At 46.2% G+C, this 12,012-nt stretch overlaps 1 protein-coding gene across 13 annotated transcripts in view; it reads left to right on the plus strand.

Moving 5' to 3' along the window:
* EHMT1 (euchromatic histone lysine methyltransferase 1) overlaps nt 1-12,012 on the plus strand; it is a 124,942-nt gene that overhangs the window by 63,315 nt on the left and 49,615 nt on the right. For 11 of the 13 annotated variants that reach the window (XM_076355804.1, XM_076355795.1, XM_076355800.1 and 8 more), the window contains 2 exons: nt 8,569-9,125; nt 11,799-11,840. In XM_076355804.1, the coding sequence (XP_076211919.1) occupies nt 8,580-9,125; nt 11,799-11,840 (588 nt within the window). In that variant the 5' untranslated portion in view covers nt 8,569-8,579. The remainder of the gene's footprint in view (nt 1-8,568; nt 9,126-11,798; nt 11,841-12,012) is intronic. The other 2 variants (XM_076355798.1, XM_076355806.1) reach the window with 1 other exon arrangement.

Raw genomic sequence — 12,012 nt, forward strand, 5'->3', positions numbered from 1 at the left:
TTTACAAGTTACACCTCTACGTACAAACTTGTGCTTTCTCTGTGTCCAAGATAAGCCAGGAAATTCGGATGGCTTGCAGCCTTGAATGAGATTTAGGGGTCTGTCCCCCAAGCGAGGCACATCAGCACCGCTGCAGTAGTGCCTGCGACTGCTGTCTGGCTCCACCACTGATGAAGATCATCATGGTGGAGATCTCCGTGAAGATCTGTTGCAAGGAAGGCTCATGCTCTTGTGGGGCAATAGCTGAGCTGCCCCAGTTTATGATCTGCTGTTTTGGGGCAGTGCGTCCCCTTTCTTGGTTGTCCTCAGGGTGCCAGCCTGTCATTTGTGACAACTCGGTAGCTGCTGCCCCAGGGGACGAGTTGTCAGTGCCGTCGGGCTGGGGCAGGGAGCTGGGTGGGTGCTCTCGGGGAGCAGCCTGGAGGTAGAGGGTCCTTGGGTGGGCAGTTGTGTTTTGTTCTTTGTTCCTTGAGTGGAAGGTATTGCAGAAATGCACTGTTGTTACCAGCTGGCATGTCCTCTTCTGGCTTCATCCTGGCACTGATAAAGAGAAATAATTGAACTATAAATTTAACGTACATCTGTAGGAACAAGATTTTTGCGTTTTCCCAGTGCTTTCATTTTCAATTCTAGGGTTGAGTCCCAGCCTGCGTAAAGCCCAGTGTAAGTTGCTCAGTAGACTCAGTGTCCCCTTCTGTGTAAAATTGCTCAATACAGATAGAAAAAAAAGCTGTGGATGAGACTGTGTTTTGTTGTCCGTGGGGAAATGCTCCAGTTCAGTTTTACATGTGGGTGTGAGTTTAGGTCCTTCTTTCCCTTTTGACAGGGAGGGGAAAGGGGCAGGGAAATGGAAGAGATGGGCGGAAAAAAGCTGCTCTTGTTTTTTACTAGGCCGTATTGTCTTTAGTCAGCCTCAGAGAGAAACTAATGAAAAAGCGGTTTCTTTGCAAGAATTGCAAGTGATTTCAGTTCTCCTAACGTACATAGCTCCTAACTCTGTGCTGCATCTCACTTGAGCTTTCAAGGCAAACCACTCCTTTTCTGATTCCTCAGCCCCAGAGATGGAAAGTTCCACTAAAGCAGCAGCACGAAGGAGCAGGAAGGGGACTTGGTAACGAAGTTCTCCATTAGCCTCGGTGTTCGGGAGACTTCACCTGAGGCAGCTGTTTTGCAAGAGGAAGGCTGCTGGAGCGTAGCGCTGGATGAGACATGCACAGTCACTTTGCTCTCAAATAAACTTAAAACTGCTTTTAGAGAGTGTCAGGGTTTTAAATTCCTGGAGCGGCCTTTTTTCTCTATTTTTTTGGGTTTTTTTTTCCCCTCTTATTGCAGATAGGAAGCTGCCACGAGTGAGGAAAGTGCTGCTTTCCGCTGAGCAGCTGCAACCTTTGCATTCCCAGGTGCAGAGATGGCTGCTTTAAAAGGAAAAAAAGAATAATCTCACCTCACCGTACTCAGCACTGGGATGCTCTGCTGAGACTGACGGCCAGGATACCAGACAGAGCAAAATTTTAGATGTTTTAGATATTCACCCAGATGTGCACCCAGGTGCTCCCTGTGTTCAAGACCCCTGCTCCGGGGAGGCTGTGCCCCACGGCAGACAGGCTGTGGCAGCAGGAGAAACATGCTCGGAACCTGGCAGCCCCAGAGCAGGAGCATCCCTCAGTTACAGACGGGCTCGGGGCCTCGTGGCCAGCGCTTGTAACACTGTGGACCCAATCCCATGGCAAAGGAACAAATTAATTTCACGCAGGCTTTCAGTCACCACCGGTATTCATGGGCAGCCCACCGGTGAGATGCTGAATCCCATTTACCTGACCTCAGTATAATCTCAGTATTGAGCATTAACAGCAGAAGTTGTTCTTGTTTTTCCGTTTTTTTTTTTTACTTTTCTTTTCCTGTTTTGACTCTTGGTGTGTCTGATGGGAGGTGGGAAGCGGTGACACTGCGGCAGGGTGACAGTGCTCCAGGGCACTGGGAGGAGTGGCACGTTTTGGAAATACAGGGCCAGGCTCTTGGATGGATATCGCCCAACTTCATGGATTTAAAAGGGTGGGGAGAAGAAAAGACCATCAATAACTCGCCCCAGAGAAGAACTTTGGCCTGAAACACTTAATTCTCTTCATTTCTTGGCTTCAAAATGCTCTGCTGTTTGGCTTGAATGGTAGAGGCGGTGCTTTCCCTTCCGATGGATACAGGATCTCTAGCAACCAGTTCCGTATGGTTTCAGTCCCCATCTCTGTCATCCTCTTTATGTCAGCTGGGCTTCTCTCTGCTTTACAATTTTCTTTTTTTTTTTTCCTCACTTTGAGGAGGAAGGGGGGAGGGAACTGTTGTAAGACAAGAATTATAAGCAGGTGCATTTCTCACTTTTAAAAGTTTATCCAGCAGGACAGTTGGGCATTGAATAAATGACTGTGGTATCTGTGGTGTTTTAATGATGATCTGCAAAGTGCTTAAGGTAAAAAAATCTGTGAAGTGTGTGTATATATAAAGATAAATGTATGCAGTACTTGTACTGCCATTCAAAATTGTGAGCTTTTTATTTAAGCTCTGTCTCTGCTTAGTTCAGAGTTTGATGTTTCTCTTGCAGCAGCTGAAGCCTCGTGGCTCTGCTGAAAGCACAGAGCTGCCCTGTGCTCTGTGCTGGGGGCACTCGAAATGCATGGAAAATATCATGCAAGACACGGGCGGTTGGGTGTCTCGCCTCTACCAGTGCTCAGCCCCAAGATGGTCAGAAAAACGTGTAAAAGTTCCGGATCAGATAATGGTGCATTCGCTTGTAGGATATTTTTTTCTTTCTGTCTTTGTTTTTCCCCCCCTCAGACCTAGTGATGATTGCATTTTGGCCTGGAGTATAAGGGCTCATAACGCTTGCATATTTTTCTTATTTTGTCTCACTGAGCAGTGAGATCTGAATTTAAAAAATATATTTAGGACTTTATTTTTTTCAGAGCGTTCTCAAAGTAATAGAGTTTTGAACTGATCATCTGGCTGCCTGCATGTGGAAAGTTTCTGGTGGCTACTCATCTCCTGTGGTCTCCGCGGAGGCGATCTGGTTCCCTCTGGCTGTGGCCAGGACGGCTGGTGGGGACCGTAGCGCATCTGTTAGACAGGCTCTGCCCAGGGGCAGGTTTTGGCAGGCTGAACCGAGCTCCGGGGCAGGACTGGAGCCAGGTCCGGCTCTGCTGGAAGGGCTGGAAACCCAACGGCCAAAGGCAGTGGAGAGGAACCAGCATTGCAGGAGTCTGGGCTGGGAGAGCAGAGGTGGGTTTCGTTTTGCCTAATTTAGGATTTTTTTTGAAGTTACCATTCTAATTCTGAACTAGTCCAGCTCATTTCTGCTTCACGTGATAGGCATGTCCAGGCAGTGATTAGTTTATCCAAAGATAGATGTCTAAAGTCAGACTGTGCTTTTTGAGCTGTCGTCTTCTTTCTGTTAGTTGCAATGGTGGCTTAAGGGCACCATGGAGTTTGAGATGTCTTTTAGACACCTAAAATGAGATGAGGTGTCCTCTTCCTGTCTGACTTAGCTTCTCCCCTGCTTTCCTAAGATTCTGTTCTTTTCATGGGAATTTTAATTCAATTTTGAATGACGGTGTTTGATGTAAGAAGAAAGCTTAAGACTGAAACTTCTGCAGAGGGTCTGCCCGAGCCTGGGGAGGGGTGTGAACTCTTCCTTGCTCTCAGTGAGTTGTCAGTTCAGAGAAGTGATTTAAATATATTACTGATTATTCTTTGCCACGTGGAGTTGCAGGGATAATGTATCTGCATAATTTTCTGAGTCTTAAATTCCTTGTGTTACTAAAATGTAGCTAGCTCCTAAAAGATAGACCTTGACTGAAGTTTGTTTCAACTTGGTATCAACCTCAGATACCTACCTGGGAGAACGGGCACCGTAACAGAAAATAAATCTCTTGGGCAAGTTACCCGTCCTACACGTTGCTGGATTTTAGATTAATACCAAATGCTTGGATCGGGGTGCAGGCAGCGTTGTGGTCGATGTGACAAGCTTTTACTGCTGCATATGGCGTAGGGGATGCATAAGGGAGCTCTGAAAATACTAGGATGCTTCTAGTCAATGAGGTTACGCTTCCATGGACGTGGCTATATCTTTCTACCTTTTATTTTTTTTAATTAAAGGATGGTTGTAGATTAAGGAACAACGAGGGACTTGGAGAGAAAAGTGAATACGGAGGAAACATAGTTTTGCTCGATTTAGAAGAAAAGAATACTGTCAGGTTGTAAAGTTTTAGAGAAATACCGATTCGGGGGTTTTATTCACTTGCACTTGCAGTGCACAAGAGCAGAAAAGCTGTTGAACAGCATTTTCAAGAGAGCTCGTTGCTATGACGTGTATTTGAAATCAAGATTTTAGCAGGTTTGCAGTGAAACTTATTTTTTTATAATGGAAAAGGGGAGATGAAAAGGTCACGTCAGGAACAAGTGTTTCTTTAGCTGTCTGGTGCTGTTGAAGAACTTCTGTAGGCTGTTTTATTGAGTATTTCTCCATTGTGAGGTTCCTGCTGTCTCTAGTTTGTGTTCCCATCCCCATCTGTAGGCCATATTTCGTCAAAAGTGTAAATATATATTGAATTTGTATCTATTCAGCAATGCTTGTAAATGTGCACTTAGTGCATCTAAGACTTACTGAACGTGGTCAGACTTGCAGACGTGTCCCTGTTACACGAGGATGGAGCACCGAGTTAGAGGCAGAGCATCATGGCAAGCGGAGCGGTAGCCTAGCCTGGGATGGCAACTCCGATTTCCTATTACCAGACCAGGTATTTTAGTTGTGAAAACCAGACTAGCTTACTTGGCTTGCCACATCTTACTAAGCAACGTAGCTCCTGACATAAACTAGTTCTTCATGGGGGTCTCTTTAATTCGATGTTCAGGAAGGACCCTGGGATGACGAGCTCCTGCAGTCGGTGGGTTGGCTGTGGTGCTTCTTGCAGGAGCCCTGTGCTGTACAGGAACTCAGTTTGTAGAAAACAATGCTATTCCAAAGTATTTATGAATTTATTTTAGTGCTGCCAAAAAAGGGAGCAGGAGGATGGAGATGATCTTTCCCCAAAGAAGCTTGTCCCAGCAGCTCAGGACAGCCTTGCCCGCAGTGTCTCAGACCTGTCGGAGGCTGGAGAGGGACGTAGTCTCTCTTCCCATTCAGTCCTTGGCCTCTGCTGATTCTTGTCAGCCAGCAAGCCGTGTGATGCCAGTTGCCCTAAGAGGTTTTGTCGTATGGATGCGTGTCCATTAGGCACCGAATTGTGACACTCCGCAATGCCGCTCGGCCGGCTGAGCGGTGGCAGCACTGATGGTCGGGGCTGGAGCTGGAAGCTGTAGGACCTTGCTCTGCCCTGCGCCGTGTGCAGTCATTTATGGCAGGGCAGAGTGGGTGCGTAATCCTGTTAAAACAAAACCATACCCCTGACGACTGCTGTCAAGTTCTCCAGTTCTGTGCAACTTCAGGGACTATGAAATTTCATATCTTTGTTTTGTCAAATCTCTAGTCATACAGATTTGGAAGTCTGGTGCCTGTTTATAGGGGATTGATGGCACTTCCACAGTCAATCAGATTGCATTTTGCACACTTAATAAGAGTGTGTGTGTGGGAAGACTGTATGTGGGATTTTAATTTTAGCCTCATAGATTTTTCATAAAGTCCATGATGCTTTCTGGAGTAATGCAGTTATTCTTTCCCCTAGGGCAGTGCTCTAATTTACCTTGTTTTGGTTGCCTTCATGGCAGGCAGAGCAATTCTTGCCCTCTGCTTATTCAGTTTATCTAATAGTCAGCCACTGAAGTTATTTGACTGCTCTGGTGGGAGTGCGCAGTATTTAAATCAACAAATATTGAAGGCTTCATTCGGCCAGGTGCCTAGTGCTGAGCACTAGAAACCTCCATCTGTGGTTAGGGAGCTCATTTTTTGTTTTCTTCTGGCACTGACTTTGCTGAAATAATTCTTTTAGCGGCCACAGCATGGTCTTTTATAGACACCAAATGCAGAAAGAGAAACAAGTATTGAAAGAATAAGGACATAGCTGTTGCCTCCCTCTGCCCAAGACTTTTCAAATAGTTAAACAACAGTGAAAAAACTAGCACTTTATCTTTTCCCAGTCAGAGTCGTTGCTATCCAAAACAAACCCTTGTGCTTTCAGAGCTTTCAGTACACAGAAGGTGGTCTGGGTGCCGTGAGAGGGCAGCAGATGGAGGTGATGACTTCGAGTCGTGCTTGGAGAGCCGCTCTACTGCCTACCGGAGGTGGGGCTTCTGCCTCTGCCCCCCTGCACGTGCTCCAGCGAGCACCGGGGTGCTCTTTGTGGAGGTTTTGGAGCTCATTTTGGAGGCTCTGAGCTGGCAGAGCCCATGTGGGAGGCAGTTGCAGGCTGAGCTGCCTGGGTTTGGGGGGAATGGACTGCTTAGTGCAGGTGTCTCATCAGGAAAAACGGCTAGAGTTGAACCCCAGGGAAGAGTTACCACTTGTCACCAGGTTTTGAAGACACTTTCCAGTAAGATGTTTAGTGCCCAATATCTGTGGCTTTCACTTTGGAACACAGGGCAGGACTAGGACTGTCCCCCTTGTAATTTACGGGTAGGACTAGGCTGGAGCAGGTCGAGCACTGCAGCAGTTCTTTGAGACCCACCTGGACAGAGCCCGATCAACCTTGTTTGAATTCAGCGTTGACCATGCTTCGAGCCGGAGGTTGGATTGGATGCTCTAAGTGTATTCACCAGTTCTAAGAGGGCTGTCAGTTTGATGCAGGAAATGTTTGTCTTTAAATCCCAGATGAGCACCAAACCCCAGGAATTTTGGGGAGTAATATGGTTGTTGCAGGTACTAGAATGCATTGGTTTTAGAGACTAGATCTGCAAATGCTGTTTGTGCAGAAATTGATATCAAATAGATCTTTTAGGTCAACCCAATGGTAAGGAGATGAACTGAATTAATACATTAAAAAGGGGGTGGAAAGAAGGGGGTGGGTAGGCCCTCAAATAGTTGGGGAGAGATTTTTTTCCCAGTTGCCACAAACTGGAAAGGGAATTTGGTGCTTTCTGGGAAGAGCTGTTCCGGTGAGCTGTGCAGCGCTGCTCCTCCAGGCTCACGCAGCCCTGCTGGTGTTGGCACTGAGCTGCGAGTGCTCAAGGGCACGCAGCAAAGCCCTGCAGAGCTCGGCTTTGAACCATGAGCCCAGGTGTGTTGGACTTGACATCTTGGGATGCAGGATCTTGCTTTAGCCTTGCATGAGGTTTTTGCCAGGTCAGCAGAGACATTCAGAATACTGTTTTCCTTGAGTGTTTGGGCTTCAAGAGCAGCGTGAAGTGAGATACTGATATCCAGCGTGCTGGTCTGGCTTGCAAAGTTGTCCTCTGGTTTGACTCTGGGCCCTTCTGAATACTGTAGGCAAAAATTGCTTTGATTCGAGCTGGTTGCAAATCAGTCCTACCTGCTCTGACAGCCCACTTGGACAAAGCTTTCGCTGGTGCTTCTTGTGATGCTTTTCATAACTGTCTGGCCTCTGGAAGGAAAACAATACAAGGAATCCCTAACAGCAGGTTGATTTAATCGTTTTACTGAACGTGCCAGTGAATTGTTATCACTCCTGGTTGCCTGGGGAGCTGCTAGTTTGTCATGTTGGAAACCTTTCTGCAAGTACATAGCGTTCATACTTGGATTTTTTCAGCTCAGGTCTGAAATCTCTGATGGGACAAATTCATTGATGGGGGAAGCATGGAAATGTTTGGAAGGGAGGAAAAAAAAACCTTTTTACATGCACACTCCTGTTTTATCTGTGCGTGAGCTTTTAGTCAGTCTACAAAAATCTCGCTGCATTTGAATGATGTAATTATTTTAGTCTAAAATTGCATTTAACATGCTTCACCCCTGTGTTTACTCTGGCTATTTCCTCTGAAATGACACCATGAATCCTTCTCCTGTGCTCCTTCACCCCAGTGAAAGAGCCGGTCTCCACTGGACAACATTTCCAAGAGAGCTGTGATTGCCAGGGAGTTATTCCTTGCAACGGTTTGTGTAGCAGCAGAGCCCTGATGTAGACATCTGGCTGCTGAGCTGTGTCTGTGCCACAAAAACTTACCTGTACAGCCCTACCAGCAAGCTTTTCTTGTGTCAATCTGGCATTGGGAAGGGCTTTGCCAGAGATCTGAATGAAAGATTGGGCAGCGTTTTGTTTGACATGCGAGGTGTTGACATATGGTCCAATAAATGTAGTTACTGGAAAAGCTAAAGATAATATTTACCTTGAAAAATCCATAGTTGGATTGGCCACATCTGCAGCTGAGGCAAGTGAGAATGAGTGCACTGCTTTCAACTGAGCCACCCACCCCAATTTTCACCATCTGAGGATCCAGGCAAGGCGGTCAGGTAGGTGAGTGAGCAACCTAAATGGATGGATGTGTATGTATATATATATAGCAAGCAGTTTTCTGGGGGAGAGGTTTGCTCTTCATTAGCACTGTAAGTAGCTGTACCTTCTCTTTGGAGTTTTGATACCGCTTGTGACCCTTTTCTTTCTCCTCTCTTCCTCCTTATCCTCCCTCTTTCTCCAGGGTTTAATGCCATGGCTGCAGATGAAAGTGCTACAGAAAAGCAAGCGGGGGAACCAAAAATGGCAGTAGACGGTGAAACCAACGGTTCCTGTGAGCACAGTGAAGCTGGTAGCCACCCAAACCCAGCTAAAAACACTCAGGACAATACGAAAGTGAGCCAGCAGGACTCTAGTACTAAATTAAATAGGATAGCAGAAAATGGCATTTCTGAACGAGATGGCGAGACTGGGAAGCAAAACCATATGAAAGCTAATGACTTCACACAGACTTCTGTAACAGGGAGCAATGGATATATTCTAACCAAGCAGATGGCACAGGAGCAACCTCTAAGGACTACCAGCACCTTTGCTTCTCTCACCGGCCATGCTGCAAAAACCCTTCCAGGAGGAGCAAGCAAAGGGAGAACTGTGGGCTCCTTTTCTCAGATGCAAGCCACGATGCCAACCAAGCTCGGGGAGGGCAGTAAGGACATGGATGCTAAAAAAGCCACCACTGCTAACACTGAAGTCAAGGTCCACAGAGCACGGAAGACAATGCCTAAACCCACCCCTAGCCTGGTAATGTATATGCCCAGCAGTCAGTGCTGCTGCTGCTGCGATTGCTCTTGGCTTTCTTTGAGCGTGTGAGAGGGATACCGTGCTGCACGGGAACACGTGTAATTCGGAGGTGTCCCACTGAATGGATTGATTTTTATTTTTTTTTTTTAATACAGATTCCCCCCCCCCCCCTTCCTACAGAGAGGCAGCGGTGTTAAAATAGAGTCACATGGCCACCATCAGCTCTCTTCCCCAAGGTGTTTCTAAATATATAATTGATCAATTACCTTCTCCAACAGATCTATGTGAGACACTAAATGGCCTTTCTCTCTTGGCTGTATTGCTCATCAGCCGTCTGCTGAAATCCAGAGCTGCTTGTGAAACAAATTAGATTTCTTATAAGTTCGACCCAAAGGAAATTAAGCATAGCATGTTAACTTGAGGCTTCTCCTAAGCTTGGAAGCTGTCAAGAAGCTGATATGTTAGGCAACTTGACTGCATTGCCGTATCATTACAGTAGTAAACCAGATGACGTTTTCTCTCCGTGTGTTGCCTGCAGTAATACAACTTGTTCAGAAATCTTCACTCCAGAATCCTTAGGGGTGGATTTACCATCACTTAATAAAACAGAGCTCTGCCTTTTTTTTTAGGAGGCAAAAGGAGATGTGAAGCCATCTGGTGCATTCATGTTACAGTGGGGTGAACAGAAACAGGCCTGCCTTTGTCATTGGCCAAGTTTGGTTCTTTTGGTTATGTTTTTGGTTCTTTTGCCAAAGGTAAAAGAATCCAAAGGTTCCAGTATCCGTAGATACTGGAACAGGCAGATCTCCACTACGAGCACTTGGTCTCCAGCCCTGTGACACTTCCTATTTAACTACAATGAGCTAGATCCCCTCATTGTGCTATGTCTAATGATGGAGAGAGACTGGCCTTTGGGTATCCTGCACCTAGGTCAAGGAAAGGATTGTGAGCCCTGCTTGGCAATGTGAGTCACACCCAGTAATAAATGGGAAGCTGCTGCAGCTTTGTAGAGGTTGGTGCAATGGATTGCTGTTAGCTACCAGCGTATTACAGACCGGCAAATGCAAAGTGATCCTCAGATGTCACCCACATGTTGCAGCACAGCAATAATATGATGTGAAGCTCTCAAAGCTGTGAATCGCTGTGGTCTGGAGCAGGGGAAGAGAGAGAAAAAAAAAAAAGATGGGTGGCACCTAGCCAGCCACAGATGGGGAAAGGTGCCCTTGGCTGTGGCACCGCCTGTGCCTCCGGAAGCAGGTGGGGAGTCCAAAGAGCACACGAAGATTAGAAACCTCATGGGCACCCAGCCTCAATGGTAGGGCAGAAACCACGCCTGCCATGATTTCCCAACCATTCTCCCAAACCGCTAATTTCCCCTCTGTCTTCCCCTGATTGCATTTGAATTCTCTCGCTCTCGCACCCCTGCTGTGTTTTCTGGCTAGCAAGTGGGGAAGCCCAGATGCAATACATGCAGCCTGATGAAAATCTCGCATAAGGCTGTCTCTTACCCAAAGAAGGCTTTGCAACCGAAACTGCCTTGCAGCTTGCCTCCAGCAGCCTGTTGTGCTCTTAAATTAGGCCAGGCAAACCCCCAGACCCTTGTGGAATTTGACAGGGAGAGATCCCTTGGGGCTGAGCAATTGAAAGAGGCAATTCCCTTCTAAAAGACGACTGCTAGGTTAGGAGGGAGTGTTTTCCTCATTCATATTTTATGATACATCAAAAGAATATTTTTACGCAACCCCTTGGGCTTCAAGGTTTGTCTCTAGAAAGCTGCGTGCAACGTTTGCGAATGCTTGCAGCGCTCTGTTACATGAGTAGTTGCTGTGATGGTGCTATTGATCGTTATTTGCTCACATGGTAACAGCAGCTTCGAAAACCAAAGCCTGCAGTTGTTGGGCCGCTCTAGAAAGTTCATAGCCTGTCCTCAGCACCTCTGGCCATTTCCCTTGGGCTTAAAATAGGGAGAGCAACAAAATTCACAGGAAGGGTGGCAAGAAGAGGCCGTTCCCATGTTCTCCGCTCAAGCCTCTGTATCTGAATGTGAACCCAAGATTTGATCTCATTTCTGCAAGACAATAAAACATCTGTTTTATTCAGCCTTCCTGATAATTACTACCTAATTTCTCCCCATTGTCTTTTGAATTTACATGCTATTTTCTTTTGAGTAGCAGAGTCCTTGCTAGTTGTCATTTTTCTGTCCTGATTATTTCTTTGTTGAGCTGCTTATAAGAGGCTCATCAGCACAGCATTGCAGTAACTTTTTCATGCACCAGCCTCCACGTTCACACCTTTTCCCCTTCAAAAACACCATGATAGCAGGTGCTGTATTCCAGGAAATAAATTGCGGAAATCACCCAGAAGTTGATGTTACAGGACACAGTAGTTTTCTTTGCTAATATTTTTTAGAGCATTGTTGTTTTCTTGGTAGACTGTTGTTGCAGACCTGTGCTGCCTGAGAGAAGGAGGGGAGAAAGGTATTTTGTTGCCTGCAAAGTGTAAACATTTGTTCCCCCTGGCTCCTGCAGAAACCCACTGGGGCCAAAAAAATTATTTTCTGTAATCCAGTAGCTGTCAGGGGACCTTGGTAGCCTTTTCCTGCACATATGGATTGGTCTTTGAAAGGAAGAAAATAATTTTCTCACAAATTTAACCAGCTTTTTCTCTGTTTAGGATTTGCTTCCTGAATTGGGATCGAAGCTGAATCTGAAACAGGTGACAATTTTAATTGATGTTGTCGCATGTTAAGGTGGTTTTTGAACAAAGACCTCAGAAGAGGTGTTGACAGCATCATTTCTGCTCCCCTTCTGAATAGTGCAGTAACACAAGCATTGCACCTTTTGGAAGAATCTTTCTTTCCTTCCTAATCCATTTACAACCCTGTTAA

The sequence above is a fragment of the Aptenodytes patagonicus genome, chromosome 18 (assembly GCF_965638725.1).
Source record: "Aptenodytes patagonicus chromosome 18, bAptPat1.pri.cur, whole genome shotgun sequence".
NCBI lineage: Eukaryota > Metazoa > Chordata > Aves > Sphenisciformes > Spheniscidae > Aptenodytes > Aptenodytes patagonicus.